Below are 27,013 nucleotides of genomic sequence, written 5' to 3'. Positions count from 1 at the left end.
GTTCTGTTCACTATGCATCTTTGCTTTTATTCAAAAGGTCTGAAAGATTAAGAATTTTTTCCCTTGGCTTGAACTAATATTACAAAAATATTTTGGAGCTACTCAGAAAATTTTGCGTGTTTAGCCACTCAAGCCATAGGGGGGAAAAAGTTAATTACACAAGCCAATTACGCATTTAATGTCCCAGGGCCAAGTCACTGTATGTCCACAGGAAGCATTAATAAACATGATTTACCTCACTTTATAAAAGTTGTGACTACCATTTTTCAATAACTGAAGCTATCAGCAATATGGTACTTCTCTATACCTTACAAAATTGAATCAAATGGCAAAGGCTACTTGAATTTAGCTCAAATGCCAGTTTCTTGTGAACATGTTCTCTTTTTGTTCCTATATATAATGTCAAAATTCAGGGCTGGATTTCTGAGAGTGCAGCACACCAGGGCTCAGCTGAGAACACACAGGAGGAGCCAAGCACACGAGGTAACAAGCCTCTATTTTGGTGCCTAAATGGGAGGCAAAAAAGGTAAAATTCCAGGGTTAAAAAAAAGACACACAAAAAAGTATGTCTGCTTGTTTTCAGAATCATTACACCTTAAAGACTATATGTAGAAATGGCCCACTTTGCATTTCAGTTACTGAACACATGAGAAGTATTTAAGAAGTTTCCTCTATGGAGTAGAAAACATCACAGTACTATGTACTTACAGTCCAAGACACATTAAAGTTAATTCAAAGACTTCAATTCTGTCGTATCTTGCATATATGAAATCTGCGTGCACACAATAAAAACCTTTCATAAGTTCATAAAATTCTTTTTCTGTAATGAAAAACGTAAAGCCTATTTGAGGAGAAGTACATAACCTTTCTGCAACTGCAATACAGTGTACAAAGTTGAAAGACTCAAGCTGAAGACAAACATCTTTGGCTGCTGATACAGGAGAAATTCAGAGATAGAATAGACATTTTATTTTCAAATATAAGAGACCAGCAATAAAAGAAAAAATGCTGAAACTACCTTGATCTGTAATAATAAAAAAAACATTGCCACTTGGGTGTTTTTACCTCAGCAACCTGATGCCTTTGTTACGGGTTATTGATATTCCGCTTCTGAACTGCTACTGAAATACCACCAAGCTGTCGGCTCCCATTCAAATACTGACCTGGATGCATCTTTCATGTTTTGAAGGCAGACAAAATAATTGTAAATTGGTATGTATTGCTGTAGACTAGCAAAGCCTAATATTTCAATTATGAGTGAAAGGGAAGAGATTCCTACAAAGGAAACAAAACTGGTAACTTTTCTTGCCATACAGACATGATGGTTACAGTATAATTTAGCACATAAGCAAACTTTAAGAATTGCGTGCCAAATTACCTTCAAGTGCAAGTCTTCCAACAAACTATACATGTCATCAGCCTTTGATATGCTTAGTTTGATAGAGAAACATGCTATCAACTCATCAGGTAACCGCTTCCAACATATCAGAATATAGGAAGATCTCAATACCAACTTAGACAGCATGTATTAGTGCTTGCACTCCCTGTTTGCATTACCAGATATAACAGCATCATGATTTTTGGAAGGCATTTTTATCACATAAAGGCTACTGCTAATATCACTATGCCAGGCCTTTTTACTAGAAACTTCCAAAACTTAAACAGTGGTTCATCCAGCATACGCACGCCAAGATTAGCCCAAAGTTAAGTCTTACCATTTTAATAGTTTTTCAGAATAAAAATATTCAGATTTTTACTCAAAACCAAGAAAAAAAAAATCACATTCCTGCAGAAACAGTTAATCTCAGGTGAATCTGTTTCAGAGGCTACAGCCCAACACTACTCAGGCCTGGAAATACTCTAAAACAAATTTAAAAAAATGTACCAACAAGAAAAATAAGTGATTTCCCTAAGCGTTTCCATAGCTTGCAAAAAGACATCAATTACCATAGCTTGTCTTCTAAATTAATGATTCTCAGTGATGGATTATTTATGCAAGTCAGCCAGCTGAACATTATACTTTGACTCTGGGGAGAAAGTATAGCATGTCTTAATTAACTATATTGTGTATAAGCCAGAAGACAAGTCAGAAAAATGTTGTTTCTCTAGTCAACCAGGTAAAATGTAAGAAAATAAAACTAGTGGTAATTCAAATACGAAAAAATCTTCAGTAGTCTCCATAATCCATATTTAACGTGAAATATCAGGAGCACGTTGCCTCAAGTAAACTCTGTAAAGTAGTTCCAAATTGCTGTTTTGTTGAATGAACTGACTTCAGATCTACTCCGTTTAAGCGTGAAAAAAGATGGAAATTCCGTGTCAATATGCCGTTTCCTGTCATACGCACAACCTTGCAAGACTTCAGTGATGGCACATTTTCTAGTTTCAGAAGGATATCAAGTATTTTCAGAGCCTTGACTGAAATTCAACTCAACGCTGAATTTTTCTATTAGTGAATGATACCTTATTATCTCAAGTATTTTCTTAATGAATGCTGCATTCTAACGGCCTCCTTGAATGTACGTAACATTTACGTGTTGTGTAAGTCTACCAATGATATTTGTTACTTTGATCAGGACAGTGCAAAATACTTTTACAATTCAAACAATATCTAGGATTTGCAATTGTTAGCTTTCAAAGGGTTATTCAAACACTGTATTGAAAGATTTGCAAAATAAAAATGGGAAGTCTATGATAAATGTTACCATTTATCCTTAGAGTAATAGGAATGATCTCATATCTCTAAAATTCTATACTAAGCTGCTCTAGGATAGCAAAGACCACCATGCCCGATGAATTATATGACCACCTAGTTGCTTACGCAGCTTATATACAATACATTAAGGTTGATAAAAGTATTAATCACATTCAAATAGAACTTTACCTTTTAACAAACTAATACCCAGATGCCTTACGTTCATTATGGAATTTTATTTTATGAGGAGGAAGAGTCTGTTTTCATTTTATATTAGAGAAATGCAGGTTAAGTATAGATTAAATGAGGTGTCCACTACCAAAGGATCTAAAAAACAAGCAAGCTTTTTTTTTTTTTGTCTTCTTCCTTTAAAACTATCCTGTCCATTGGCGTTACCTTCTCTGAGCTCCCCGGACAATCCTAGAAGCCTTTGAAAGCAAAAATTTAATTTTGGCATTGTTCTCTTGGTGCTTCAGCACTATTTCTGGGGATTCTTCTAAAGCCCTACAATTCTTAAGGAATTAAGTAATAACTCAAAGACAGGACAGTTACATAGATAAGGATCAGGAAAAGATGGTGAGTATCAATTCAATTAGTCTCTACCAATCCTGAAATGACAAACAGTGGGAACACACATTATCATACATCTGCCTCCATAGGGCTTTCACGACAGGTGACAATGATACCCTATTAGACCTAGCTCCTGTAACAATTCTTATATGCAGATTTGAATTTATGTTGCCTTTTTTTTTTATGTTTCTCCTTGCAAATACAAGACATGCTAGTGTTCTTGTTGAGCGATATGCTTCCATCACTTCAAGAATTTATTTTCACCGACTGAGTGGAAGCTTGTCCTCTTGAAGCTAAAGGGTATTTTGCTGTCACTTCATATATGAAGACCTGGAATCGGTTATGTCAAATTCACAAGTGTACTGTGTTTAGCTATTGTATGTGTATTTTCCTCCCTCACATTTGTATATGAAAAATTACCAATGGCATTTTTTTTGCTTCATGCACATCATCCCCTCAAAATAAATCTACTTACAGTCAATTTGTTTCTCATTCACTTTCATGGATATCTTCCCTACACACCCTGCTGCTCCATATCCCCCATAATGAGACATTTCTGCTTGCTTGTTTTTCTGATATTTGTTTTTCTCGGTATCTCCTCATAGATCTAATATCCCGCTTTCTTTAGTGTTTCCACACATGCACGGTAGGGAGAGCAGATGGAAACTGCCAGCTACAGATGACGCCAAGTAGTTTCTGTGCAAGCGGAGACTCCAAAAGCTCTAAAATCCACATGAGTTTTTGTGCTACCATGACATTTTCTATGCCTCAGAGATGCTGGGGAGGACTAATCAAAGGCACCTTCTTACAGGAAATTGAAAACAAGCATGGCTGTAGCATGCAGTGACAACACAGGTGACAGTAAATTGAGGAGCTACATTCAAGCACGCATGGCACCCAAGGCTTCAGAACCTGTCCCCAGGAAGAGGAATGAGAACACTCACAGCTACAAAGCACCACAAACATTGTTTCAGGCTGCTTAGTCCTACCAGGCATCATCCTTCTATGAAGAATGTTACTTCATGTCTTGCTGAATTCCCAATAGGTACTTAGAGATGCTCTCTACACACCTGAGTCTGTCAGATGACGGGCAGGGGGAAACATCAGAAGAAGTTATTCATTAGCCATTCGCTTGTCTCTTTGCTTGTCTCTGACCTGAGGCAAAGGCAAAATATCCCTTCCAGACTTTCACTACTAACAGTTACGGACAACATATAATCCCCAGCCTGTGACACTGACGTCAACATTACTGCAGGAGGAAAATGAGATCATAGCAACCAAAGACTCTAACAGGATTGAATTAAAAGGGTTCAGCTATGCTTCTCCTACGTTTATGTCGTAAGCGCGAGATGTTTGTTCAACACCTTGCCTTACTTCTCTTAGATTCTCAGACGCTGCTGTCTTCTTCCCAGCTCCTCAATTTGCAGACCTCCACTAGTAGCTTCTTTGGACAGAGAGAACGGGGAGGACAGATGTGTTCATGAATTCTGTGGCTGGATTAATCACAGCCAGAGTCACCAGACAAGTTAAAAAAGAAGATGGTCCATAGCACATGCAGTCATGAAACAAGATCTTATTTTTCACGCTAGACCATGGAGGTGTAGCAGGCACATTAAGCATTAAACCAGAAGTCTCTTCCATCATCTTTAACTCAATGTCGGCCTTGTCAAATATTATCTGAACCTTTATTTTAGAACCGTGGAGTCGGCTTTGGTTTTTTACTTTTTTTTTTTTAAGTAACAAAAACACCTGCTGCCTGTAATGTTACTGTGAATAAACAATGTTACTTTAATAAAGAGGTTTTTATTCACCATATGTAAGTGCACATGCTTTTAGAGACAAAATAGAATTACTACAGTGTTTTAAAAGTCCATATCCAGTTTAATAAGAGACTAGTTTATTCCTCTTTAGGACTTGTAAGAATCATTAGACATCTTTCAACTCCCACTAATTACTTTGGTTTTGGCAGACATTACTGTTTCCTCCTCCTGCTTTTTTGAATAAATCTGAACCTAACAAGTCAATAAACTGACATATTTACAGTAAAAATAACTTGGCTTCCCTCTCTTCTTCCTCCCACTTCTCATATTTCTCTTTGCAGATGAAAAGGTTATCGTTCACCTACAGGCTTTACATGTACTTCCAGCAATTTGGGTAGGGACCTAGGCGTCTTTCCTTTACATCAACAAGATCTCAAGTTGAAGACCTGATATTACAGTAAGCTGTTCGTGTTGTCTTAGGTTTTTATCAATAGCTTTAAATAGTTTAGAAAGTAGAGCAAACGCTTTCTTTTGAAAAAAAGATATCCAAGAAAGAAAACATGAGTTGCTTCAGTGAACTTAAATTGCTATGTGAAGTACACAATCATTAAATGCTCCAAGAACTGCTTTAATTTAAAAGTGGGAAGAAAAGCATTTGAAAAGGGCAGTTTTAGTGTACCAATTAAAAAGGATGTCTTAAATCTTTAAACCTATTTTCTTTCTAACTACAACTTACGTAACTGAGATGTATGGGGAAAACTGGGGCAGCGAACGTTACCTCAGACATAGAAACAGTTACTGAAAAACGACTTTTTGCTATATCGTCAAGGAAGGAGGCAATCTCCAGTGCCTAAGTGATCGTGAGGAGTTCAGACAGGCTGTCTTTAGCAAAGTACCCATGCTCCTAACATTACCTTGACACGCCAAGGTCGGTTAAATAAATCATGTTGAAAAGTAGATGTCCAAGTTTTCCAGCTTACTCCAAACTTCTACAGAATAATCAAGGGCTGGAGTGGCATCGCTGCTCAAAAAGCACCAGATGCAAAATACAGCTAGTGAGCAAGTGTTTGGGCATATTATCTTATTGCAAAGATAATTAAAGTGTTTGCTTTCCTGTGGTGTCTGAGCAAAATTCTCAGAATTCAGTCAGAATTCCAAAAACACAGCAAGTGTTGTTCAGAGAAGTTAGAAAGGAAATGAGAGTTCTCTCTTCTCAGATGAGGAAGTCCCCCAAACCCACTGCGCATACAGAAACATGGATGATAAAAATAGATGAAAACAGAAGAGCACGGGAACTGAAGTTCTTCCAAGGTTTGGAAAGACCATTCTTAGCTAACAAGTGCTCGCTTCTGTGTATTTAAGAAATCCCACTGCACACATGGTACAGCTTCAGTTTCAATTCTGACAGAATTGATCTTTCTAGAAGCAGCCAATTGTCCGCTAGCCCCACCAAGTCATCATGGGTTTAGAACTGTCAGACATACACAGCAGATTAGAAATAGTTTACATTATTGAGCAATTATTTGTTTAGACAGAATGGTAATGGTGAAAGACTGCAGGGCTGAAGTACATAAATAAGTGGAAAGATGTATTCCAACTAATAGGCTAGCTATTCGGTTAAAACTGAATACAACCATGTTGTTTAACTTCCTTCTTCTAGATGGAAGAGTACTGGTCATTATTGATTCTTCCTGAAAGAACAGTCTCAAGGTCTGAAAAAATCTTTCTCAAGAATTAGCATAATATTTAAACACTCAAGTAAACCAAAAATCCTTTACAACACAGGAGGTTAAATCTTATTTAACCCAAAAGCCAGACACATATTTAACTCATTAACTTGTATCAATGAGAAATTTTCTCTTTTCCCATCTCATAGCGACAGCTGCTTTGCAATGACTCTAAAAGACCAAAAAGGATGCAGATAACTCACGCAGCTTTTATCACATTAGCCACAGTCTGCAGTTTTCATAATCATTAGCTTTGAAGTCTATTAAACAAAGCAGAACATGACCTTACAGTTGATACTTTAATCACACCACATAAGAACAATTCTTCACCATACATACTTTATTAAGGCCACCAAAGGAGATGCTTTGTTCAGACCTACTCAAAACAGAGGCAGAAAAGAACATTACTGTTGCACAGCCAAGTGAAGCCAGGGAGCGAGCACACTGCAAGGAGGGTTCGCTGCTTTTAAATGCAGAGTCACCGGACAACTTCCAACACGTACCTCTGATTTTGGCTGGGCTGAGGGATCAACAAGAAGCAGAATGTATGCATGTGTACAAGACTAACAGAAAAAAAGAAATTGAAGCTCTTAGTTTTAAAGTAACGTAGCACAGCATAGCTTCACTTATTAGCAAAATGCACAGATTATCTTACCTACATTTATGTTTAGTACAATATGTACTTTAATACTCACCCTTCTAGAAATAGAATTTTGGGGAGGGAAAATGAAAAAAGATGACATGGCATTCTTTCAGTAAAGCCAGGAAATTGAAGAGACTTCATTCAGGCATTGATTGATCCTACCTGAATTCTCACAGTAGTGTGTTGTCACAGACCTTCTCCAACACAAAACCCCTTTCTAATGACTGTACTAAGCTCTTTACATTATATAAAAAAAAAAATACATATTCTTAATGTGATTGATGCAGTTTACTTACATCCCTGTCATTCTGTACTGCTTTAAATACCAAGCACAGAGGGAAAGGAAGTCCAAAAACTTTACCCTTATTATTTAATTGTGGGATTTTTTTTGTTTGTTTGTCTTGAAGTGGATAGATTGATTACCTCCAGCACAATTTCACAAAGAAATTTAAAGAAAATGTGCTGTTCTGTCAAGTCAATCATTCAAGATTCAAAAGTATTTCCTTTCCTCCTGCAGGAATGCATGTTACATTATTCCCACCCCAAGTTCTGCTAACCTTTTGTCATCCAGTTCACAAGACTAGCAGGGCTCAAAAGACAGACATTAAACCCCAAAATTTTACAGGTATTTCCAAATTTAGCTACTCTGGTCTTTCATATATTTCAGGAAAAATACAAGGTTATCACTAATCACAGTTGACTATACAGACGTCTTGCCGTACCATCTGCCCATTACACTGACATGTAACCAGACATACTGACTGTATCAGCGATATGCAAGTGTGCATAAAACAAACTCAGGCACAAACTTTTAAAGCCATGTTTGCACATCAATTTTTAACATTATTTTGAACACAAAGCATAATGAAGATGAGGACAGCCTAAAGACTGAGCATAGGACAGATGTACCCTATATTAATTCATATTCAGCCAGTGTTTTACAAAGACAGAATAACATACTGCCGATGCAAAACATGGATTGTCAGAAATTATTTTAAAAGGTATTCAGCCACGCCAAAAATGTGCCTTCATGGACGATGAGCAACCAAAAAACAAATTTGAAATTTTGAGGAAAAAACCATTAGATATGTTAGTTGAAAAGGACTTTAAAGGGCTAAGAGTAACTAGATCCTGATGTGAAGAATCCTACCAGCACTAACGCCTCTCCACTGCTACATTTTGTGATACATAAGATTAGAAGGTGAGTTAAACTACACATAAACATGACATTTACATCTACAGAATAAATTTCAAAAGAGTCATCACAACCATGCAGCCTTCACAGACACGTGCTCCTAGAACTCTGCTAGACTACATACGAACATATACACAGTTTTCCATATGGGAGGAAGAGATGACAGGAGGTAGCAAGAGAGCCAAGTCTTAAGAACGAGCACAGAAACACACCACACCAGTCACTCAACAGGTACATTAATCCCAGGCCACTTTTGGGATCAACTTGAGCCCGCAGCGCTGTAGCTAAAGTGTTCAGTAGGCCAAGACACACAGGATATTTTGTGGTTTCAACAATGAATATGAAAGTAGATGAGTGACAACTTCATGAATACTTTCACATGCATGTGAACAAATCATTTGCTGAAAATGGTAGATAGGGAAACAAAGTCAAAGCAAATTTAAAAACCCAAACTCGATCTCAAGTTCGACTTAAGAATGTGAACACCTAAGGCAGACAGTCTTGCGAAGATAAATTTTGGAACTCATGACTGCATTTAACAGCAAACTTAACAAGCCTTCATCTTGTATTGCCTCTTTAAGTTGCCCTATGTAATTCTGTAGACAACCCATACCTTAAAGAAAAAGCCAACAACCGCTCCTCCTCCCTCCCTCACCTCCTTGACAATTATTCCTCATCACACTCAACGAAGCCACAACACTCCTGAAAAATACAATGGACATAAAAAAGGAAAGTGCAAATCTGGTCCAAGACCACACTATTTTAAAAAAAAAAAAAATTTGGAAAATAGCATATTCTATTTTTAGTGTTAGCACTGGTAGGACTGCAGCTTTGTAGCTTTACTTTACAACATCCTGATTTCACTGAAAGGATAAAATACCATAGATGTGCCTTTGAATCAATCTATGCTACGATATTTTGGTAAACACTCCTCACCTAAGCCGAACAGCATCATTTTCCATTAGACTGAAGTACTGATCGCATCAAAAATGAGGAGACAAGAATTAGGGAATCAGAGATAGTAGGTGATTAATAATACACATTTCATACACACTGTGCAAGTTTCAAGTAGCCCTTTAATACCAAGATGTGTGGAGTATTTCCTATGTGAGAGATCATACACAGATCTGACTAAAGCAAAACAAGGTGGGGTGGGGAGGAGAAAATTCAGTTACGTTATTAATAAAGTATAAAAATCCAGGTGCTTTTTTTTTTTTTTTTTTTCCTTTTTTCCCCCCCATGGTGTTCGTGCTCACCTATGTGAAGGTGGTGGGGAGCGGTACCGTGCGTGGGGACGCGCACACGATCTGCCTGTCCCCCACAGACAGATATCAAAGTCTTCCCACTTCGCCATCTCACTGCTGCAAGAACTTACAGCCCGTGTTTGACAAGTTTAATACTTTAGCTGTTCATTCGCACGGTCGCACCGGAATCCACGTGTCTTATTAACATTAGCTAATACTGATCGGTATTTTTATAAAAAAAAAAGCAAGTTTTAATAGCGATGCATCAGAAACGCGGGCACAGACCCAGAACTGAGCGAGCGCTTCCACAGTTGAGCTCCTTTTAAATCGCGTTTAAAACTTTACATCTTAAAGCTTCGCAGTAACGCGATTACCCCGACAAATAACGCACGAGTTGACTCAGATTTTTTTTTTTTTTTTTGAAGAACCGAAAGACAAAATGCCCCGTAGACACAGGCGGTCTGTCACTGGACCGAGTGACAGGAGCCCAGGGCAGAGCAGCCCCTCACCAGGGGGGTTCGAGCCCAGCTGCGGGCGGGCAGCGACCCCCAAGGCCACCCCCACCTGCCCGACACCGCCTTCCTCGGCACGGGCGGGCTCCGAAAAACCGCGGCCGCAGCACTTACCTCACTACAACTTAAAACCCAAGTGCTCCTGCCGAAGCGCGCCCGCCGGCGAGCGGGGCTGCGGACGCCTCAGCTCCCGGCAGGCGGGAGCCCTTTCCTCCCCGCCGCTACCGGCAGGCGGAGGGACAACGGGTGACCGAATACCTCAGGGGTTTGGGGTTTTTTTTGCCCAACTCTGAAGTTCTCCAACGGGCGGGGAAGCGGCTCTGTTCCCAAGCGGCTCTGTTCCCAAACGCCGCCGCCGCCTCCTCCTCTCTCCGCGCCCCCCCCCCCCCCCCCCCCGGCCCCTCAGGCGCTAACGGAACGCGGCCGCCACCAGCGCCTTCCCGCCTCGCGCGAGCCCGGGGCGTGCCGGCGGCCCCCGCGCGCAGCCCCTGCCGCCACCCGCACAACAGGGAACAATGGAAAGCTTCGCTCAATTTAAGAAACATAACCGGAGCCGCCACCCCGCCACGTAACACCCCCGGCACCGCCAACAGCCAAGGGACGAGCGCACTCACCGGCCCACTGCCGCCGCCGCCACCACACCCCCGCCCGCCGCTCCGCGCTCCACCGCGGCTCTGCGCCCCCCCCGCCGCCAACGCCTGTGTAGCCTCACCGCCCCGCCCCGCCCCGCCGAGGCCCCGCCCACACCCGCCGGCCCCGCGCTCCCATTGGCCGCTCCCGCCGCCTTCTCCCCCCAGCCTGGCCCCGCCCAACGCCGCCTGGCATTGTGGGGCTTGTAGTCGCCGCGCGGCGGACTACAAACCCCAGGGGCCGGCGCGGCTGCCGGTCCGTTCCGGACAACGCCTGGTGTGTGGTAACAGCAGCGGACGCTTCCTCCTCCCGGGCGCTTCCGGCGCGGCGGCGAAGCCCACTCGAGAGCTCCGCGGGCTCCGTGGGTCGGGGGGAGGCGAGGTGAGGGCGCTGCGCCTCGCCGCTGTGCCGCCCGGCGCGGCGTGCGGCCGCGGAGGAGCGGGCGTGTTTGGAGGAGGGTGGGGGTGCCCGCTAGTGTGTTTGCGTAGGGCCTGGCTCGCCCTTCGGGGCTGCGCCGCGTTAGGAGCGTAAAACTCTTCCCAGCATCGCGGCCTGGCCGAGGGGCGGCGGCGGGGCGGCCGGGGGCGGCGGGGGCGGCGGGCAGCTCCCGCCGCAGGTGAGCGCGGCCTCGGGCCTCGGCGTGCGGGGCCGGCGGAGGCTGCCCCTTCCCCTCCGGTGCCGGCGGGAGGGCCCGGCCTTGGCGGGCGGGTGACCCGTTTCCTCTCGCCTCAAGGCGGGGGTGCAGCGGGGCGAGGGCTTGTCCTTCTCCCTGCCCTTCCCTTCCCGCGGCCCTCCGGCGCCGTGGGCGGTGCGGGGCCCTCCCGGCTGCGGGGTGCGGGCAGCGGCCGAGGGGGCTGCCCGGCCTGAGGGCCCTGGGCCGCCCCGCGCTGGCTGGCGAGCCCCGGGAGGGCGGCCGGGGGGCCGCCCGGGCCTGGGAAGCGTAGGCCCGGATGTGTGGATTATTTTTAGCTCGCCCTAACGTGGGAGCGGAGCTGTCTGAAGCGGCTGCCGCAGGCGCCAGCGGCGCGGCCGGTGCCTCCTCAGGTAGGGTAGGAGAGAAGAAGGCACCGGCTCCTTCCTCCGGCTCCGGGGCCGCCGCGGAAAGCTCCGGAGGCGGGCAGGGCCAGCAGACAGCCCGGGCTGTGCCTCCCTCAGCACCGAGCGGTCTGGGGAGACGCTGGAAGCCGGGGTGGCCCATTCCGCTGCTCACTCAACTGGTGAGTTTGGCTGGTGCCTCTCCTGGAGCTCACGCATACCAGGGCACAGGTGGATGCCTGAAACCCGGGGCCAGGCCTGTGCTGTTCCTGTTGTCAGAGGAACTGACTGCCCGCTGGTATTTGTTTACTCGCTGGAATGTATTTGTACATTTGAAACTGTCTTACCTGTCCGTGTTTGCTGGAAGTAATAGCTTTGCTTTCACATTCCCCAGAAGGGCTTGGAAGAGAAGCAGGGGTATGTTGTTGTGATCCTAGGCGCTAAGAACCGCAGCCTGTTTCAGTTACGCTGTGTAATAATTTTAATGTTGCTAACTAGTGAAATTGGGGCACAGTCCAGGAGGCTATAGTTTCTCATGTGGTAGGCAGACACAAAAACCTGGGTGTATCAGGACAGGCTAAATCACTTCCATTTTCAAGTTCAGGATCGCAGAAGAATATGAACTAATTGTAAGCCTGACTTCAGACTAGGCTTGGATTTTGTTTGTTTTTAAGTTGACGTGATTCTAAAAATAGACATCTTGGGTTTATTGTGAGCTCGTGTGATTTCTGAATTAGTCATAGGAATCGCTCTTACAATTATCAAATGCATAAGCAGTTACGCTTTGTCAGAGTGAACTCAACTGTAAGCGGCTATTATAGGTGTATGGAGATGTTTGGAAACTGCCTATCTCTATTCTAGTGACTGGCATTTAAAGATACTTTTAAAACTTCATTGCTGTTTTCTGGTGACATTCCTTTTGTTAACTCTTCAATGAAACTGCTGGGTGTAAAGAGTTAATAGAATATGGGATCAATACAGTAGAGTGTGTTTTTTAAGCTTCCTGTTATCTTTACTGGGTTTTAAAATACAGAGACTGTTATTGTAGCAGTTGATCTATATGCTAATTCCAATGAATTCAACGAGACTGTCATGAAGTCACCTCAGTTGTAAAAAGAAGGAAGGTAGTTCTGTATCTGAAGCACAAAGCCTTTAAGCTTTGTACCATATAGTCAAAGTTATACAATGGGAAATAATCACAGTCTATAATTGAAACACAGAGCTGGCAGGTTAGTTACTATCTGACAAGGAAAAGGAGGGTGGGGGATTTTTTAAATTTCTTTTAAGTGACCATTAATGAGGGAAACTTAGTTACCAAGCTGTGTGGGGGGTATGCATGTAGTTAAAAGAGCATAGTCTGCATTTTTTCTTTCTTCTGTAAAATTTGCAACTGTAATTAGTAAATTACCTAAACTCCTTCCTCCCATGCACATTGGCCTTACAAATAGGAGCCAAGCTCTTTGGCTCTGAATTCTGGGTAGAATTCATGCTGCTATTTCCCTTCCCCCACTCTTTCTTCCTGAACTTAAATTAGTTTTTCTGGTAACTCAGGGGTCTCAGATCAGGTTAAAGGTAAAACCTCCTCTTGAATCCTCACTGCAAAAAGTGAAGGAGAACTTCTTGGCAGTTAGGATAGCCTTTTCTAGCAGGAATAGAGCTGTAGTTTTTGCTAGAAGCCAACTGTTGAAATAATCATTCTGGTAGATCACTGCCTCAGGCCCTGTTCCTCTTTAGTGCTTTTCTAAAAAAGAATATTAATGTCTAGGTGCTTAAAGTTTTCCAGGTCTAAGATGGATGGAGCCTGGAGAAGGGAACAGAGACAACATCAGTGTATAGGTAGATCTACTGATGATGTAACTGAAGATTGAGATCCTGCCAACTGATACCTAATGTTTCTGTTGTTTTAAAACTCTTCAAGTTGTAATCATGAGACTCCACTCTCCTCTCCTTAAACACTGTTTCGAAAGATGGTGTTAAACAAACAGCTTGCTTGCATGGATACCTTGCTTGTTTTTGCTCTGGTCAGTGAGCAGGTGTGTGTTTGGGGAAGATTACTGCACTCTGTCGTGGTTATATTCTCACTAAGCAGCTCTGCAGTTCTGCTCCTTGATTTTAGTGCGTGACCAAAAGTCTGTCAGTAAATGACACAGACTAGAGAAAGCAAATGATCACCTTAGATACTGATAACAGTAGTTACACATTTTGGGAAGTGTGCTGGTTTTTTCTGTTTACCTTTTGTGGCTTACAGGAAGTTTATCTTAATGTAGTTTTTTTCTGATAAAAGTTCAGTTGAATGATTTAAAATGTCATTGGATGGAGAGGGACGAATAGGTCTACCAAAGAATCCTTCCAAATGTGTTCCTTATCTAAAATGTACCAGTTCTGCCAGTGTTTGCTGAATGGCTGGGATAATAGTTTAGTGCTAGAACTTAAAGGTTAGAATGTAAGATTTGTATTGACAGCAGAAGTATGTACTCCATGTTAATATAGAATAGACTATATGATTCTATCTCTTGGAATATAGCTTGATGTGTTCAGTGGCTTCAGTCTGAGCAGCAGGATTGTATTAGCTGGCATCTTAGCATAGTTCTCAAATTTAGATTCTCTTTACATTCCCTATATCATTCTGTACATTCTCTCAGCTGGATGATTTCATCTGATGATGCAGCATGAAGCATGACTTCTAATTACACATATATAAATTTGAATCTGTGGGATCACTGTAACAAAAACGATCAGGCTGGCATGCAGATTAATATTTGGCAGTCTGTCTATTCCAGACAGCATATCTTACTCTCATCTCCTTGTCTTCCCCCTCAGACCAATTAACAAGTTTGCCAGCTAAGTAACACCTTTTTTGCATCTTACAGCAATTTGCCAGGATTTTCTGAACCATGCGACCACATTGTGCTGTTCTAATAAATCACCTTTCCCATGGAATCTTATTCCTTTTTTTTGAGAATGTAAAAAAAAAACAATTGGCAGGTGAAACTAGGGTAAACTCATCTCAAATAAAAGACTCTTGAGATTGTAGTGAACTGAAGTTAAGCTTTTAGAAGACAGTGTTGCCATAAAGCTTGGCAGCTATGCAGATGGCTGCTTTTGATCACATACCAAAAGAAATACTGAAAACTCCTAGCTGGTCCATGATAATGTGCATTAAACTTTGGCTTTAGTCAGGCTGTTCTGAAAGCTAGTGGACTTTCTAATAAATTAGCTAAATAATAGAACAGAAGCTTCAGTTTTCATGGGGGTTTGGTCCATAATCAGGGTTGAGACCTTCTTTAAAGATACTTGTATGTGGCTTAGTGCAGCTATGACAAACTGTCTTTCTGTAATGCAAAAAAATGTGGGGTGTTTTTGTGAAGATTTTTATCCCTGCTATTTAACAGTAGCAAGGACTGCAGTGCATCTAAGTTATATCTGAAAGATGTGACGAAGTTGATCCCTAGCTGCAAAGACAAATAGCGTGGCAACATTATCAGTCAGATACTTGCATGATACTTCCTGGCGTTGTATCTTCTGGAAAACGGGAAGAGTTCTGGAATAATGAACAACCAGTGTGATACATTGAATATATTTCTTTTCATATCTTGGCAACAGAAGTATTTGATGTTCTTATGTATTTCTTGCGTGCATGTGTATGTAAATCTACCTCTTGTCTCCAGTCGCAACACTTGTATCCTTTGTGTTAATATAAATCCAAGGTTTTGTATTTTGTTTGAAGAGTGTCAGTGTCTGGTAAAGAGGTAATAGATGGTGTATAATTGTTTTTATATGAGGGGTTTAACTGTACTGTAGATTAGTAACAATAGCTTATGGCTCTTCAGGAGAAAATGAGTTCTTCGTGGTAGTCCACAGTGTAATAGTTTTTCATCATCATAAAAATCCATCATTTCAGTTAGTATTTCCTTTTCTTTGTGGATACTGCTAACCCATAAAAACAAAGTAATTATATCTAATGCTTATTTTGTCCTTTTTTGCCCTTCTTCCTACGATCAGAAATCTTTTGGGTAGACTAGAACAATGTTCAATGACCTGATTTAACCATTTTAAAAACTTAGTCTGTTGAGAATACAGTACTCTAGATTAAAAACTTGCAGTAAATTAACCTGCAAATGCTCTCTTCAGTGGTGCTTGTTAGTGTAGTATCTTGCATGAATATATATTTTTACTGAACTTCCAAAAATGTAGAATTAAACAGTAAAATAAACAGCTCTCCATCCGCTCTGCCCTTTACATGCCAGCGTCTTTAGTGCAGGGAATATGCATGTATAATAAATGGGACAGCTTGTACTTGCCGTTGCGAGTGAAAACTTGTTCAGACAAGTTCCCTCCCCCCATGTGAGTAGACCTTACATGAATTTATGTAACTCTGAAACAAGTTCTTTAAAGATATTCAACTTTTTGAGGAATGATGCATATTCACTTGTATTCTTCCATGTTATTGACAGCTGTAAAATATCTACGGGTAGGTGATAAGAATGTAAGAGTCCTGATCTTTGCAATTCCATCCACATGGACATACCTCACTTGCACAGACCCCTTTTAATGTCTCAGTAATCCTATTCTGTGGCTATAGGAATCTGCTCATGTATGTCCTGATGAAGGGTTGGAACAGTAAGAGAAACAAAGATGAGATTTTGCAGTAAGTAGTCCGTGTCAGAAGACTTGTATACAAGAGCTGTTGCTTGTTACTATATTCATGTTTAATTTTTGGTTCAAATCACGTTTTAACTGTTGGCTGTTTCTGTAGTGTGACCAGTTTTTCACTTGTTTTCTCACTTTGGGGTATATTCGTACTGCCTAATCACATGCTGAGATGAGACATGCATGATATTTGTAGTCATCCAAGTTCTTCTCTGTGCTTACTGTAATCAATAACAAATTTCACTTGTATAATTATAGCTAAACTACTGCGTACCTGCCCTGGGCAAAAAAGAATATCTGTTCTTCTATTTCAAACAGCTTGAAGATTTTTAGCTAGTGCAGAGCATAATGAAGAATATAGTTTGAAGAAATATCTTGGCATTTTTTTAACCTGTTCGAACTATTGGGAAAAGATACTGATTACTGTAGTAGCTTCCCTTAAAAATTTTACTTTTTTCACTTACTAAAATATCAGTAAAATCAGAACACAAACATACAAATGTCTGAAGCTTGTTAGGAGGAAAAAAACCATTAAATACTCCAAGGAAATCTGAAAATTAAAACTGTTAATCTCTTTCTGTGTATCTTTATTCCTAACTTGGACTTTAGGTCTTTAAACTCGATTATGTTATATAAAATATTTTAAAAGAATCTTATGAAGAGAAAATATAGCGGGCTGTAACAAAGAGTTCTTATGAACTGTAGGGTGACCTTTTTTTCTTTTCCACATAATTTCAGGGTCTGAGCAATCATCACTCTGTGTTGGATATGATGAGCTGGACTGGGTGGAGAATTTCCAAAACCTGGGTTCAGTTACTGGAACAATAATTTTCCATTGAGTTAACATAGCTGTTGACACACCCTGAGTGGAAACATGACTTAAGACTTTTGCTTATGAAAACAAAATGTAGTATTTGGAATTCTAATGGGTAGAAAGTAGGCACTGATGTCCAGCAGAATCACAGCTTGATGCATATGCAAAAATATGGAGTATTTATAGATAGTCTTAATGTTAATTGTCATAATGTATCTGTATGGGTTTGGGGTTTACAGCTGTAATGTTTTTTGAGCTTTTTATATATGTGAGTTGTAAGGAACCTTATGCTGCTGCTTACGAGTGGTAGCAAGATTTTTGTAATACATATCAAATAAAACCACTTTCAGGAAAATTAATTCTGTAAGAACTTGAATTAAATGTAGTACCCTACTTCTTAAAATACCTGTTCACTTAACAGATTTCACTTAGGGTTTTGAAGTTAAATGAAGTGGTCATTCCATATTTACTCAACTCATGTCATAAGTAATTCCTAGTTTCTAGGCAGTAACAACTAATGTTGTTTTGTGCCTTTTCATTTTTAGAACCTGTCGGTCATGAGCATTCATAATTGTGTTTGTTTTTTTTTTCCTCACACAACCTAAGGACAATATATTTTTCAAGTTCTTCAAGTATTCTTGCACAACGAGGAAAAAGAAGAAACATTTCAGTGAATGAGGAGTTTTTTGCTTCTATAGTGTTTTCCTTGAGAAGTGGGTCTTTGAATGAGGATGACAATGGAAGAGATGAAGAATGAAGCAGAGACCACTTCTATGGTTTCCATGCCTCTCTATGCTGTTATGTACCCTGTCTTCAATGAGGTAAGTCACGTTTGGCTTTAGAATGTAATAATCCCCTTGACATTGGGGAAATACGGTCACAGTAACAGGTTGCTCATCTTGATTGGCAAAGCTTTGTGTCTAACACCATCTTCATAAATGATCCAGCCACCAAGCCAGGAGGCGTGTGGTTGCTACTCTCCCCTTAATTGGTTTAGTGGTAGACTTGGTAGTGTTAGGTTAATGGTTGGACTGGATGATCTTAAAGGTCTTTTCCAACCTAAACGATTCTATGATTCTATGATTTTTTTCCATGTCCTGTTTTACCCTTCTTTCCACAAATACAATTTCATGCTCATCAAAGATTGCTAGTTGTCTTGGCCCTGATCGATGTTTCTTACCTTTTACAGAGGCTTTTCACAAAAATGCTAGGTCTGGTATTCTGTGGCAGGAAGTAACGTACAGCTGAACATGTACCTGTGAACAGCTTGATACATTTTAATTTTACTGCTAATGGCTGTAATTTAATAAGATCCTGTTTTTCTGCGAGTACCAGAGGTGGTCAAGATGTTCTCAAAAGCTTCTGTCAGACTTCCGCTGTAGGCTGGATAAATGCAAAATAATGTCCACTGACATGTTTGATTTTTATGGCTTTATTTTGGGGGGAAATCTTTCCTTTGGGATTAAACTTTATAGTCTCTCTCCCTCAAATGAGACCAGTAGTTTGAATGCTTCTGTCAATTCCCTTTTTCATTATGCTATAGAAGGCAAGGCATGAGTGCTTGACTTGTTTTGTTCAGATAACATTAGAATTGCTAATAATTCTAAACTTTTATTGCAGCTAGAAAGAGTAAATCTGTCTGCAGCTCAGACACTGAGAGCAGCTTTTATTAAGGTAAGAAGTAACTTGTATTGCAGAATAACTGTTTAAAAGGTAAAACATATATGATGAAGCTAAAAAGTCAGCTGTCTTGTTTCCTTGTGTCTTTGTGTCTGAAGACTGCATCCTTGATCCAATAGTCTAAAAATAAAGTGGACAATTGCATGGACTGTAAGTTTGAAATGTCTGCAAATGTTATGAGTAGAAATCTGAATGATACAAGCATATTGAGCAGTTTTAAGTAAGCAGAATCTTGTCTTGTCCATGTAGTACAAAAGCTTAAATGAGGAATCAGTCAGTGAAGGTAATAAGGTAATAAACTTAGTCTAAATATGACTATGTAGAATAGGTGCTCGTGAGAAATAGACACGTAGCAGACTTTGAAAATGGTTTACAAAGTGAATGGTAATGGGATTTTTTTGTGGGTAAGGTCAATGTTTGTATTTCTATCCAGCAGTAAATGGAAAAAAAATTCTTCCAACTTTTCTATTATATTCCTGAAGAATGAAAATACAGGTATTCCTTTAGACTGCTGGTGATCTTTCGAAATTCTTTAAACAAAAATAATTGTAGACGTGACATCTTAATGTGTGGGCTGTGCAATTAAGTAATACTTCCTTGTTTCTACACTGAAATCTAAGTGTACCTAGACAGTCTTAAGTCTCAACTAGAGCTTGTACAAGTTAAATGTTTTTACGACTGGTGGTAAGGAGCTAAGCTGAATGCAAATAATGTAAAAACTGAGATGCTGATGGAAATGGTAGCGCTAGCTAAAAAAACCACATACCCGCATTCCTATTCAACACAGCATAATTCTTTCATAGCAGCACAGGTAGTGTGAATACCTCCACTGTTGGTCTAGCTTAGCTTTACTTAGATATCTCATCAATCAAAAGTTTTTTTTTTTCTCTGAAAAAGCAATTCCAAGATGATGTTTGAGCATATGATGTGATTCATAAGAGGCACATTTATAAAATGTCATGTGGAAGATGGGGGAGTAGCACCTGTGTTTGAGTGAATTAAATCCCAATGGATACAATATGTTTGTCTCAAAGCTTAGTGTTTATGGAAATAGAACAGAATATAGAATTTAATGAAAAAAAATTCTTACTCGAATTGAAATGACTGGAAAGGCTTATTGGAAAAGTTGTTCATACAAAATCATTGTTGTAATCTGAGAAAAATGGATGTTGTAGTGGAAGAATGATTTTCAATGTAATCTCCTAGTTTAAAAGGCATTAGACTTTTTAAGTTTCTAGCAAAGTCCTGCAGTATATGAAGCAAGTTCCATAAAAATCTGCCTTGGTGCGCTTGCGATATCCATGTCTTGCATATTGAAGAATAAAAATTTTCTTCGCTGTACAGGCTGAAAAGGAAAATCCAGGTCTTACACAGGACATCATTATGAAAATTCTGGAGAAAAAAAGCGTGGATGTAAACTTCACAGAGTCTCTTCTGCGTATGGCAGCTGATGATGTAGAAGGTAATATCTTGTGTTGAATAAGTGTATTTTTAATTACACTGTTAACTAGGAACATGCATTTCTCTATCTCTGTTTTCAGAAGAGGTTATTTGTTTCTTAATAGATTTTTTCAGCATGGTAGAAGAATATTTGTATTTTCTGAATGCCTCTTTTAGAGAAGTTTAATCTCCCTGAAAAACATACTTGACTAACTAGAGAAAGAAGGAAAATGAATGTTTAGAACTATGTTTATGTGGGTGCATAGTTCACCTTTTGCAATGCGAACAACCAGAAAAAAGCATATATGGAGTATAATACTCACCTTCCTTTTCTCTGCTTCAAACTAAAAGCAGTAGTTATACTGTCAGAGAAGGGGAGCATACAGTAGCCTTTAAGTTATTTTAATACTGCATTTGATTAGTGTAGTGTCTTCAGTGTCTCACTTAAAGTAAGATGGCCTCTTTTTCCAGCTTGCAATAATAAAGATTATTGTTGCACTGTGTTGCTACTGATGCAGAGTGTATTCACTGCAGTTTTCTGGTCATGGCTATTTTTGTGCTGTTCACCTTCAAATGTAACATGTCAATACTGCTGCATTTTGTGAACTAGTGTTTTTAGCTGTCGTTAGAGACTTGAGGAATAACTAATGGTGTTTTTGAACGTGTTCTTCTTGTTAGAGTATATGATTGAAAGACCAGAACCAGAATTCCAAGATCTTAATGAAAAGGCACGAGCACTTAAACAGATTCTTAGTAAGATTCCTGATGAGATCAATGACAGAGTGAGGTTTCTTCAGACAATCAAGTAAGTACTGTATTATGCTTGGGTGGGGTTTTTGTGGGTTTTTTTTGCAGATAGAGGGGTCAAACTTTTATTTAAACCTGAGTGTTCAAATGCTGTAGGAGATGCTAGCAATGCTGTTCCCATTGGAAAGGAGCCTGATCCTTGCTTATAAATGAGCAGAGTTGAGGATTTTTAACAGGAGCCCCATGTTACTAGACCGAACTTTGCTTGCTGATTCCTAGTTTGAATTCCTGTATCACTGGTCTAGCTCTTTGCATTTGGTTTTGCTACATGCTGTCTGACATTTAGTCTGTAGAGACTGTTTTAAGAAGTATTTGACTACTAGGAGGGGAGTAAATTCCAACATTTAAATAGGATAGCTTGAAGATATTACAACTATCTTTTTATTGCCAAATAGGGACATCGCGAGTGCAATAAAGGAACTTCTCGACACAGTAAATAATGTCTTCAAGAAATACCAATACCAGAACCGGAGGGTATGTGCAATAACTCTTTTTATACAATATTTTTAATAGTATAAGAGGAAGCATATCCTTTTGATCAAAGGATGAATAGGAGAGCTTAACAGGTCAATGACATAATACTTTATCAACAGGATTGTTATATGGTATGTCTTAGCAGTCTTATAAGAAGAGGGTGATTTCTCTGCATGTCATCTAAAAAAAAAATCAAAATTCTTATACCTACATAATGTTAGACAATCTTCTCGGTTTAACATCAAGATTCTGACTGTACCCAACAATATGTGAACTAAGACTCTGCTCCTGGTGTTTTTGTTTCTTAGGCACTTGAGCACCAAAAGAAAGAGTTTGTAAAATACTCCAAAAGTTTCAGTGATACTCTGAAAACCTATTTTAAAGATGGAAAGTAAGTATGTTTTTGTACTAACATTTTACATAATGAAAGGTCTTGTTGACTAGCAGGGGAAAATAAGACAAGCTTTTGGGCGTAAGTTACCTTCTTCAGGACTTGCTAATATTTTTTCCTCACCTGCGTCCTCAGACCATCATGGCTGCGTTAAAATACTTTTATTCCTTTTGTAATCCTTTCGAGGAAAGGGAAGTCTGTTAAATGCACCACCATACAACACCCATGGGCAGTATTAGCTTTGAATTTGAATATGGGAAGTTAAATTTCATGGACTTGTGTGGTTTTTTCAGTGACAAAAAATTTATGAATGCTTTATTGAAAAAAGTAATCTATGTATTCGAAATATCATTTGCAAACACTAAACATCTGTGCAGCATTTTCTTTGATTTGCATTTTTATTGTCCTTTCTTTATAGCTTCTTATAGTGCTTTGCAGTATTTGGAATTACTCAGCTGATTAATCTTTTTATATTTGAACATTTTAGCCTTCAAACTGAGGCTTTTTTCAGGTCTTCACCTTGGGTTTTGAAGTCACTAGTCTTGTATATGTCACTGTAGTGACTGTTTTGGATGAAGACTGTATCCCCCTCAGCTTTTGACAGTGCCAAAGTGTTCTACGTGCTGCTGTTTTAAAGATGAGAACTAACTTTCATGTCTGGTCTTGTTGAGCTTGGCAAAGACTAAGAGCACGCAGGGGATGGTGTGTAACTAAAGGAGAGAGAAGTTTTGAGACCAGCTGTGAATACTACCTTGCTCCTATCAAAGCATTCTTTTTTATTTTTCCTGTTCTTATTGAAATTTGGGCTAAATTTGGTTATGGTACCAAAATGAGAAATTTAGACCTTGGTAGCTTTATGATTACTGAACAGATGTATAGATAAGTTTTCACGTGAACTAAGTCTAAACAGTCTCAGTTGAGTAGAAAACTTTGAAAAAATGGGGGAAGGGTTGGATGTGTTGTGCATGTATCCCAACCATACTGAAAGAGAGCAGCCTTGTTTAGCCCTATGTGAAGTGAATACTGTGCTGTGTATTGTGGGCATAAGCTTTAAGTGTATTAGGAATTACCAGTATTGCAAGAAATCCCAGGTAAGGCTTGTATTTCATATCCTTGTGGAATCAGAAGTAATTTAAATCTGAACTGCATGTTGAATAAGATAGCCTGCTCCCACTAGAAAGTAACAGCACTAAACAAAAGTCATGTAACAGGCGTCATTACTGAGCTGAAAAACTTGATGACCCCACACCCCTTTCTTAATAGAAAGGTAACTAAAATAGTGCGTTAGTTCCGTATGCATGCGTGCTTAGTATTTCTCGAGGAAAGAGTTGCAAATTCTGAAATTACTTGGGGTTGAAATGTTCAGCTCTGAAAAGAACAGGCGTTTAATCATCATCTGCTTCACTCTTTTTTTTCTTAGTTAGCTAAAACCCCAGAATGAAATGATTGAGATGTCAATGATGATTGAGAGCCAAAGTCTTTAAGTTCCTGCCAATAAATGTAGTCTTTCAAGGATTAGTTCTGCAATTAAGTCTATCTCTTTGCCAGCGGTAAGCTTCAGGTAGATCATGATATGGTAAAACATCAATATGCTTCCAATTTGCAGAGGCTAGATGCCAATATATTTAGTTGCCCAAATTTAATGCTGTATTTATTGAATGACATGTTTCTAAAAATGTCTGAAGTAGTATCTTTCTCTTTTAACAGGGCAATAAATGTGTTCATAAGTGCCAACCGACTAATTCATCAAACCAACTTGATACTCCAGACCTTCAAAACTGTGGCCTGAAAACTGTATATGTTGAGAGTTGTACTTTTCAATGGTGGATAGGGTACCTTTATATGTAAATTTTAAAGTTTTGACTGTATAAATTATCAGCCCCTCTCGAGGGGCCTAATGCAGGATTTTGAATGGGATTATTGCCATCTTACACCATATTTTTGTAAAACATTGTAGCTTAATCATAATCTCACAATGAAGATTTTGCATCACTTTTTGCTATTATCATTCTTTTCAGAATTATAAGCCAAAAGAATTTACGCCTTAATGTGTCATTATGTAACATTCCTTATAAGAATTGTAAATACTTGGTGTTCTGTTTCTGACATTTTAACTTGAAAGCGGAAAATTGCAAGATTATGTATTTAACAATATTGGTGGCAAATATTCAATAAATAGTTTACATGTTAGACTGTCTTTTTGTATGTGAACAACAATGCATAACTCATCTTTCTAGAACTGCAGAACATTCATTAAATGGAAAAATTAAAGTTGTTTGGGTGCTTAAAGCTACTGGCAGTTCAAATCAGTAGAAAATTAAGGTTTTTCCTTAAAGCTGAGATTTTTGGCTGTGACCTAATACTAGACCAGAATATTAGAATATTCTATCTAAATGTCTTTGGCAAAATAATAAAGAACGCCAGAAGTAAGGTGTGCTTTTGTTTTTGATAGGAACTAAATCCCACTTCTTTTTTAATCTTCTGTTGGTGGTGAGTTAATAGGTTTTTACTCCTACAATACTCTGAGGTTTTGTGCAGAGAATTACTTTAAATATATGCAGCTGACTATGCAGCAAAGGATGAATTTAAAATATTAAGATAACTGGGTTTTATATTGGTACCCTTTTGGGAGGGAGGAGGAGAGAAGATAGAACTCTTCCAGGTAGCACTAGTGATGTCTATACTATGCATGCCGTAAGGCAACTTTTTTCAGGGACTGAAATCATGTGAGACCTTGATTGAAAAAAAAAAAAACAACTTGTCTATGTAGATAAGGTTAAGAACTGCTGATGGACGGATTCAATTTTTATCATTGTGATTTCATGGTAATATTTCACAAGTTGTATCTCGTATGCCCCTTTGAAGTGCACCTTGAGTTTATTTTGAAATAGAATTGTTATAGAATAAGGTTGTGAAAGTCTTCAAAATATTTACATGGCCATAACTAGTAAGTTTAAGGAAGAATGTGAAGCAGTTTATAAAGCTGCACAAGCTGTTGCAGGAGGATCGCTTCAGACTGAAAGAGCACAATTGCTACAGAACTATTCCTTGTTTAGGTATAAACGATGAAGAAAAGGTACAGCCAGACATTTCTTGCACACTGGCCTGGTGCTGTATTGCTCATTTGGGGCAAGTGCCTTATCCAGAGTTCAACAGCTGGGTCTTTGAATTTGGTTATCTGCTTAAATGATCTAAAAGGAGAAAATGGTATCTGCAGCCCTCCAAAATAGCGCTGGATGTTCTGCTGTATATCTGCACATGGAAATGTTTCCTTGATGAAAGCACTGACTGTAGTGAAACATAATGTGAAGGAGAGTATTATGTAAAAATGAGTTCTTGGGAATGTATGTTGTGAATTTGTTAGCTACATAAAGCTATAAACAGGACGTGGTCCTTAAAGCTTGCTGTTCAGGCTGTTTTCTGTTTTGACAGTGGTGTGTTGCATTTACTAGCAAATTGAGCTTGGTAACATGACAAAGGGATACACATACAATTTATAGTTAAAATTTTTTGTTATTTATTAAAGCTTGGCGTGCTACACTGTCATTTCTTGGAAAGTTGTAGAAGAGAAGCAATGTTAGCAGTTACAAAGGAGGCAGCCTGACTAATTTAGAGTAGTATTTGATTTGCATCTTTTAATTCTGTAAGTAAAAAGGCTGAGTAGACATCCTCCTCGCGGATGATGTTCACTTACGTTGTGGCACCAAAGGACTTACTGAAAACTAATTATTTAGGTAGAAGAAAGGGAAAGGCACCCAGAGTGTCTGATACTTCATTTGTCTTGAAAAGAGTGTTTGGTACTGGGGAGACTGCACCAGTGGCTGTGAGGAGGGAGAGGAAAGCTCAGGTTATACTTTGTGCATTGGACTTAATTCCAATAAAATTCTGAGGTTTTTCTATCTTCTTGGATTGAGAGGGACAATGTGTTAGTTATTAGTTGAATGATGTCATGTTATCTGCAGGTGTAGTTAAAAAAAACCCCAATGTTATGACTTGGGTCCCAAACAAGATGCTGTGTTATGTCTTGCTAATTGATTCCTTGAAGTTAAAATCAAAGAGGCTATCAAGAAATTAACTGTTCTGTTCATCAGTTCTTCCTAAAACCTTTATTGGGTAAAAGGTACCAAGTATAGGGCTAAGTTTCAGGTAGTCTGGCCAATATGTTTTGGTTTATTTGTAACCTTGTTGTGATTTCTTTTTGTTACTCTTAAAAGTAATGGAAAATTATTCATTGTAATCGATGTCTGGTAATGGGCAAACTTGAAAACTGATGTCTTCAGGTCACACTCTTCTGTTGTGGGCAGTGAATCCATATCCAGTGGTCTTACAAACTTTATTTTCCACTGAGTATGAGCTGGGGCATATGTCTGTCAAATTTTATTGTGGTTTTGCACTTTATTATTCAAGTTACCTGACTAGCTAAAGATAGTTTCTCTTAAGGATTTCCAGTACAGCAGTTAGTGTTGCAAAATGCTATCTGAAAATTGCTGCTGTGAATGTCGGTTATAATTGATATGATAATGTTAACATACAGAAAACCGATCTAATAAATAAAATAAAACTTTGTATATTTGTTAATGAAGCAAAGAAATGTCTTAATCACTTGTTTTGATCTTTCTCAGCCTATAAAGAAATGAAGAAAAGCTTAGATTGACTTATTTCTGGTTAGAAGCTTCTTGTTTTAATACTGGTAAAAAGTTTTGTTCAAAAGTCTGTAAGATGTGCCAGGTGCCCAGCTCAATGTAA

General features: G+C 39.4%; 1 protein-coding gene across 2 annotated transcripts; it reads left to right on the top strand.

Annotated features, from left to right (window-relative positions):
* Positions 1-11,236: 11,236 nt before the first annotated feature.
* Positions 11,237-25,105, top strand: PDCD10 (programmed cell death 10). Of its 2 annotated transcripts, XM_075716195.1 has the most exons (9): positions 11,237-11,357; positions 17,400-17,473; positions 18,082-18,296; positions 19,096-19,149; positions 20,500-20,617; positions 21,274-21,400; positions 21,798-21,876; positions 22,185-22,267; positions 23,975-25,105. In XM_075716195.1, exons 3-9 carry the CDS (start codon positions 18,201-18,203, stop codon positions 24,054-24,056), a joined length of 639 nt encoding a protein of 212 aa, XP_075572310.1. In that variant the 5' UTR covers positions 11,237-11,357; positions 17,400-17,473; positions 18,082-18,200; the 3' UTR covers positions 24,057-25,105. The 2 variants fall into 2 exon arrangements, with proteins under 2 accessions (XP_075572310.1, XP_075572308.1); XM_075716193.1 differs by lacking the exon at positions 17,400-17,473.
* Positions 25,106-27,013: the final 1,908 nt, after the last annotated feature.

This window comes from Pelecanus crispus, chromosome 9, assembly GCF_030463565.1.
Source record: "Pelecanus crispus isolate bPelCri1 chromosome 9, bPelCri1.pri, whole genome shotgun sequence".
In the NCBI taxonomy this organism is placed as follows: domain Eukaryota; kingdom Metazoa; phylum Chordata; class Aves; order Pelecaniformes; family Pelecanidae; genus Pelecanus; species Pelecanus crispus.
This window is presented reverse-complemented; position numbering and strand designations above follow the sequence as displayed.

Bases quoted from the DNA above. Each gene is read 5' to 3' on its own strand.
- PDCD10 (XM_075716193.1), top strand. From the start codon at position 18,201: ATGAGGATGACAATGGAAGAGATGAAGAATGAAGCAGAGACCACTTCT. The intron at 21,401-21,797 runs GTAAGTACTGTA...ATTGCCAAATAG, and splicing joins AGGTTTCTTCAGACAATCAA to GGACATCGCGAGTGCAATAA. The intron at 22,268-23,974 runs GTAAGTATGTTT...CTCTTTTAACAG, and splicing joins ACCTATTTTAAAGATGGAAA to GGCAATAAATGTGTTCATAA.